The sequence below is a fragment of the Podarcis cretensis genome (genome assembly GCF_951804945.1).
Source record: "Podarcis cretensis genome assembly, chromosome: 3".
In the NCBI taxonomy this organism is placed as follows: Eukaryota; Metazoa; Chordata; class Lepidosauria; order Squamata; family Lacertidae; genus Podarcis; species Podarcis cretensis.
In genome coordinates, this window is record NC_137172.1 from 9,053,402 (window position 1) to 9,060,510 (window position 7,109).

Sequence of the window (7,109 nt, forward strand, 5' to 3'; positions counted from 1 at the left end):
ATTTGCTTTGAGGTAAAGCACTTTCTAAGTTAGGCTTCCAACTAAAGTTAACCCTGATAAAACCAACGTGTACCTTACTTTTTATTTTAAAAAGATGGAACCACAGACCAATCCTGGCATAACCAAACTCCTTTTCCTTTTCTGAGCTCTTCCGACCCCCTTTTGAAAGGCACATTTTATTGGGATAGGTAGGAAAGCATGAAGAAGTTTCTCCATTTTATTAGTACACCATAATATTATATTGATATTGGCAATTTAAAACTAATACAGTGGTACCTTGGGTTACATACGCTTCAGGTTACAGACTCCACTAACCCAGAAATAGTACCTCAGGTTAAGAACTTTACTTCAGGATGAGAACAGAAATCGTGTGGTGGCGGCGGGAGGCCCCATTAGCTAAAGTGGTGCTTCAGGTTAAGTACCGACCTCCAGAACGAATTAAGTACGTAACCAGAGGTACCACTGTACAAGTTATGATTGCCCCATCTGGGGCAACCCAACCAGATGGGCAAGATATAAATAATAAAATTATTATTATTTGGAAATGTAGTATGTATGCAACATTTAAGACATTATTTGGTGGCAGGGTAAAAAAAAGGGTGAGGTGAAGTTCAAGTTCCTCATGGCAGATTATTAATAAACCTCTGTTACTACCATGTAACTGATAATAAATAACAACAACAACAACAACAACAACAATAATAATAATAATAATAATTTATTATTTATACCCCGCCCATCTGGGTGGGCTTCCCCAGCCACTCTGGGCACCTTCCAACAAAATATTAAAATACAGTAATGCATCAAACATTAAAAGCTTCCCTAAAGAGGGCTACCCTCAGATGTCTTCTAAAAGTCTGGTAGTTTTTGTTCTCTTTGACATCTGGTGGGAGGGTGTTCCACAGGGCGGGTGCCACTAGCGAGAAGGCCCTCTGCCTGGTTCCCTGTAACTTGGCTTCTCACAGTGAGGGAACCGCCAGAAGGCGCTTGGTGTTGGACCTCAGTGTCTGGGTATATAGGGCCAAGGCCGTTTAGGGCTTTAAAGGTTAGTCCAACACTTCAAATTGTGCTCGGAAACGTACTGGGAGCCAATGTAGGTCTTTGAAGACCAGTGTTATGTGGTCTCGGCGGCCGCTCCCAGTCACCAGTCTAGCTGCCAAATTCTGGATTAGTTGTAGTTTCCGGGTCACCTTCAAAGGTAGCCCCACATAGAGTGCAGCTTTTACCAGATCTTTGGGGCAAAACCCAATACTCTGAGCAATAGATACTGCCTAGCATGGGCGTAGCCTGGGGGTGCAGATGCCTCCCAAATCAAATAAATAAAAATACTTAACATACCAACCGTGTCACAGATAACCTGGTTCTACCCCTCCAACATATTGCCTCCCCCGCCCCCCTGAATAAATCCTGGCTACGCCCATCCTGCCTGGTCCTTCAGTGGCCAAGTAAAATACTTTTAACGGATGGAGCATTTGTAGAGGTGCGAGTCAGGACCTTAGCAAAACTCCCCTCTTCCCCACAAATCCTATTGTCAAAGTGGTTCTCCACTCCAGGGCATCTAACTGTTGACCAGGAGTGTAGCACCGAAAGAGCAATTTTTAAATTTTGCAATACATGGCATGATAATATGGGGGTTGTCTTTTTCACTTCTGTGAACAGCTTGGGGCACACCTTTCCGAAGGGCCCTCTATACAAAATATGCACATCCGGGAGCAGACTGGGTGAGAATCTCTTTCTCATTTGGGTACCATTTTAAAACACCACCATTGTGGGAGGCAGTATGCCTTTGAATACCAGTTGCTGGAAACCTTAGGAAAGCTGACTTGCTGCTATGCTCATGTTCGGGTTATAGGCTTTGTTAAGTTGTGGGTGAACATATCAGACGGCACAGCGATTCTTCAAACAGCTCTTGTTTATTCACAGGCCAGAACAGAACTGAACTGAAGGGCTCAGTCAGCCTGCTTATATAGAGTTCCACTAGAACGCAACAGTAACCATTTTTTGTAACTATCCAATCACTGAAGGTCACTTTTGATCCCTTATTTGCATATGTGGACCTGAACTATCTACGGTATCCCCCTGCTGGCCCAGGGTGAGAACTTCAATACATAACAGGCTTCCCACTATGAGAATATGTTGTATTTTAATTTTGTTTTTAAGTTGTAATCATTCAAGTTGTTTTTATTATTGCTTGTAAGCCGCTCTGAGCCCAGGCTTGGTATAAATAAAAATTAATAATAATAATAATAATAGGAAGATGGAATAGATGGGCCTTTGGTCAAACCCAGCAAGCTCTCCTCACCTGCAATTCCCAGTAAATGGTAGTCAGAGGCATGAATTTGTCTTAACCCCTTTTAGCCTGGTGGTCAACAAACACAACATTGTGAAATTCAGGCGTTTTAACTATGTGCTTTGTGGAGTTGTTATACTTCATCTTGTCTGCCCTGAAGAACCACCTGGGAGAAACAGTGGAGATGGGGTTCTTGTTTTTACCTGTAAGCCGCCTTGAGCCCAGTCAGGGAAAAGGGCGGGGTGCAAATTAATATATAATAGTAGTAATAATTAACAACAACAACAAAAAACCCCACCCACAAAACCCTCTTGCCAACTTTGCATCTGGCAATACCAATACTGGCATGCAAAAGCACACGCCACAGTATTCTTTATTGTTACGATTTATTAAATATCCACGCCGCCCTTCATCTCAGGGTCACAGGGCGGCTTACAAAACAAAAACACAAAAGCACGGAACTACCATCGGAACCAGGAGCAGCAGCAAAACGTGCTTCCAGCCTTTTCTAAGCGCAGTTGAGGCTGTTTGGCTGCAATTAACTAATTACCGCTCCTCTTCTTTCTCTCTGGAAGCGGCATCTGCCCAGAGAGAGCTGAAAAACGGGTGCAGTAAAAGGCAAATTCCCCCAAGGACGCCAAGTTTCAAACAGGTAAATAATAATAATAATAATAATAATAATAAACAACAAACTGGGCGAGGAGAGCGAGAAGCCTAGAGAAGCTGCTGGTTCCTGGACAATGAATGAATTGAATGAATAATGCAGCTGTAGCAGCAGCAGCAGCAGCAGCAGCAGGGCCACGCCCACCCCTTACCCGCAAGTCTCCTTCATAGCCACCGCCAGCGCGAGCTCCGGGCGCACCTCCTGCTTCCAGCGCGCGACGCAGCCACCTGCAGCCAAACCACGCCCACTCCCTCCGCCCTCTTATATAAGGAGCGCAGCCGCCGCTGCCGCGCCCCCTGCCGCCGCTACGTGGCATGACAACCACCTCGCTTCTTCGCCAAAGCTGTTCCCCCCCCCCCGCCCCCGCTCTCGCGACCCGGGCCGGAGCGCGGGAAGCGGGTGTGTTTTCCCACGAGCCTTTGCGCGGCGGCGGGAGAGTCTATAACGGCTTTTCCCGCCTTTTTCTCTCTCTCTCTCTCGTCTTCTCCCCTCACGAAGCGCTGCGTGAGGGTACAATAGAAATATATATACCGGTAACAATAAAATAAGGTTAAAGTAACAAAATCGCTGCGTGTGAAACTAACCACATTCTCCTCACGCCACCATGGAAAACGGAGTCCGTTTTTGTCGCTTTTGTTAAGCAAAGAAGAGCCGGGAAACGATTGATTTTTTAGGCTGGGCCATTAGGAAAAGTGTTGTGGTGACACGTGTGTGGGGTTTTTTTTGGCGCTGCTGTTGCTTATCATTGCAAGAGAAAAGTTTTTTTTTTAAATTAGCAGAGCAGGTGTTGAAAACAGAAATTGGACGCTTGAAAATGTGTTCCAGCCCTCAGAAATATCGCCCCTGTTCCTACAGTCCGTTTACTATTAACATCACCATCTTAAATCCTTGGTACCTTCCTCTGTTTTGCTGCTGTTTAAATATGGCTGTTTAAAGATTGTTGGAAGGTTGGTGTGCCATGATAGAAATAAGGCAAATTACAAATAAATGTTTTAGTTGGGGCTTAGAAATGGTGCTGTGCGACCAACTGGCTTCCAGCTTATACAAGAAAAACCCTGTGCCAGATTTGCTTCATTTGTATTTATTTAAAACTCCTCTTTCCTGTTTTTCAAACCCCACACTAAAAAAAAAAAAGGCTCCCAGAGCAGCTTACAGATCACGAAAAAAAGAAGAGAAGAAAGCCTCAGGTTTACAATCTTAAAAAAAATGATTTTGCCATTTTTAGTTTGTTGCAAAAAAACCTAGAAAGACTTGCAAGAACTAGTTTGTTGCAGCAAAAAACAAGAAAGAGGCATCTTCAAAGACTCAAAACACATTTTTATGGCGTAAGCCGCTGTGCGTCAGAGTTGGCTTTCTCAGATGTGTGCAAGGATTATTATTATTATTATTAATTTATTCACTGTCCTTCATTTGAGGATCACAGGGCGGTTTACAATTTAAGGTTATAAAGGTAAAAGGTAAAGGACCCCTGGACGGTTAAGTCCAGTCAAAGGTGACTATGGGGTTGCGGTGCTCGTCTTGCTTTCAGGTCAAGGGAGTCAGCATTTGTCCACAGATACCTTTCAGGGTCATGCGGCCAGCATAAGAAGACCGCTTCTGGCGCAATGAGACTGTGACAGAAACCAGAACGCACGGAAACATTGTTTACCTTCCCGCTGCAGTGGTACCTATTTATCTACTTGCACTGGTGTGCTTTTGAACTGCTAGGTTGGCAGGAGCTGGGACAGAGCAATGGGAGCTCACCCCGTCACGGGGATTCGAACCGCCGACCTTCTGACTGGCAATCCCCAGAGGCTCAGTGGTTTAGACCACAACACCACCCACGTCCCATAAGGTTATACTGGTATGTATTTGTCTGCTGCATGGTTCACACCCACACCCCTTCCGTTTTTATCCTTACAACAATCCTGCAAGGTAGGCTAGGCTGGAAGAGAGTAGCTAGTACAGTGGCTATATGTCTTAACTCCACAGAAGACCTGGAGTTTTCCTCCAAGTTTGTCTAGAGATTCTCTGGGTCCGTGTTTGGTTCTGTTTGAGGATCAATTATACCAGTGGCTGGCAGACAGGATAACATGGTTTGACTGCCACAAACCTTAAAATGTATTGTTGCATGCCGCCCCAATCTCTGAGTGGGTGCGAGATTCCAGGGGTCACAGGCACTTTCCAGTTTCTTTGAAATGACGGGCAGCAGAGACTGTGGTTTCTTTATTATATATGGTTTTCTTTACTCATAAATGTACTGTTACTTAATCCTATGATTAGAAGGGTTAGAACACCCTAGAAGGTCCCAAGTCATATAAATAGGATGGAGGGGGCACAGGGCTGCCCTGAGACATTTTGTTGCCTGAGGTGAAGGACCAGGATGGTGCCCTCCCATATAGAAGCTGAGCAGATTGGCCGCCAAAGCTCACTTCAAGACAAGGAATGGGACAGTCTTTCTTTTTTTTTTATGCAAATTTATTAAGGTTTTTTAAATACAAATACGTAAATATTAAACAACATTACTTATATCGTAACATAATTTTGTTACATCTTTGGACTCCCTCACATCTCCCGCTCCCACTTACATCATTACATAAAAGAAATTTTTCAAGCAAATTACCCTCTTGTTTACAATCTTATCTCCACTCGTTTAAATAATATCTAGCAATTCTCCAAAAAATTTATATTTTCCTTAATCTCACTTAGCGTCAAAATCAGATCTAATTCAATGGTAGGCAATTATTTATGATCTAGCATCCTTCTTAGCATTCAACCAAATTACAATATTTTTGTAAATAGATCTTAAATTTCCTCCAGTCCTCCTCGACCCTCTCTTCTCCCAGGTCACGGATTCTACCAGTCATCTCGGCCAGTTGCATATAGTCCATCAGCTGCATCTGCCACTCTTCCAGTGTGGGTAGATCTTGAGTTTTCCAATTCTTAGCGATGAGTATCCTTGCTGCCGTTGTTGAGGAATGGGACAGTCTTTCAGTGCATCTGAGGATAGCAGGCTGTATTAGGGGGCTCAGGATGTGCCAGGCAGGACATACACAGTTTTTACCTTGCAAGATAAAAGTGACCTCACCATGGGCTCATTTGGGAAGAAGGGCAGGGTATAAGTTTGATTAAAAGGTAAGCTGTACTTCTTGCTATGGCTTCTGTATATATGCCCTGAATGAATTTTTGCCATATGTATTTGGGCAAGTGGTGGGGTTGGAGGGAAGTTAATTGATCCCTCCAGCAGAGACAGAGGCAGATGGATATACAGTATAATCCAAGCAGCACACATTTTAATTGCTACATTGTAATGTTTGCATCCCACTCCTCTGAGGAGTAAACAGTGGTGTTTTACCCTCACAACAGCTCTATGTGAGGTACATTAGCCCCAGACAGTGATTTGTTCAAGGCCACCCACTGGGCTTCATAGCTGAGTGGGGATTTGAATCTGGTTTCCTTACATTTGCATTCAATACCCAACGTGTTGGAATGGCTCCACACTTTATATGGCAATCATGCTTGCTGAAGGAGGTACACCAGCATTTCCTAAAGCAAACATGTAAAGAGAGAATGACAATTGTATATATGCCCTTAAAAATCTTTGTTCATGTGGGGCTCCCAGACACACATGCATAGGTATGTAAGGATGCCCATCTGTTGTTTACACTTTATGAATTCTTTGCATGAATTCAAATATGAAAGTGTCACAGTCATTTTAAATGTTCAATGGCCCTTTACCATTGGAGCCATGTTGGTTCCCTATCCTTTTGTTTTATTCAACATACCCCTTCCCTAAGTCATAGGTTGGGAAACAATTACTTAATAATATGTAAAATACAAAGTTATTCTCTTTTGTATCTCTGCATTTATATAACATAAAACGGGAGGAATTGTAGCCTGAGAGCCCCCCTCCAAATGATTACAACCCCAGAGCACCCACCAATTATATTCTGGCTCTGATTGCTTGCATTGAGTCCCCAGTGAAATACTGTCATTAGACTGGACAGTCCATCCGCGCCATTTCACTCCAAATTGAAGCCCAGATTAATTGTGGTACTGGCGAGCTCTCAAAACAGTTTAGGAACGAGAAACTAACCATTAACACAGTGAAGCCACACTAATCACACTAGCCTTGATGCAGTCTCTTTCTTTGATCAGCTCACTCTCTCTCAGCAG

The 7,109-nt window shown here is 43.7% G+C and overlaps 1 protein-coding gene across 3 annotated transcripts in view; it reads right to left on the bottom strand.

Moving 5' to 3' along the window:
* The window catches only part of PAPOLG (poly(A) polymerase gamma), a 44,810-nt gene extending 40,931 nt beyond the window's left edge, over nt 1–3,879 (bottom strand). For 2 of the 3 annotated variants that reach the window (XM_079968645.1, XM_079968646.1), the window contains exon 1: nt 3,106–3,305. In XM_079968645.1, the coding sequence (XP_079824771.1) occupies nt 3,106–3,122 (17 nt within the window). In that variant the 5' untranslated portion in view covers nt 3,123–3,305. Of the gene's footprint in view, nt 1–3,105; nt 3,306–3,538 lie in introns of those variants that run through there. The other variant, XM_079968647.1, reaches the window with a different exon arrangement.
* Between the last annotated feature and the right edge of the window lie 3,230 nt (nt 3,880–7,109).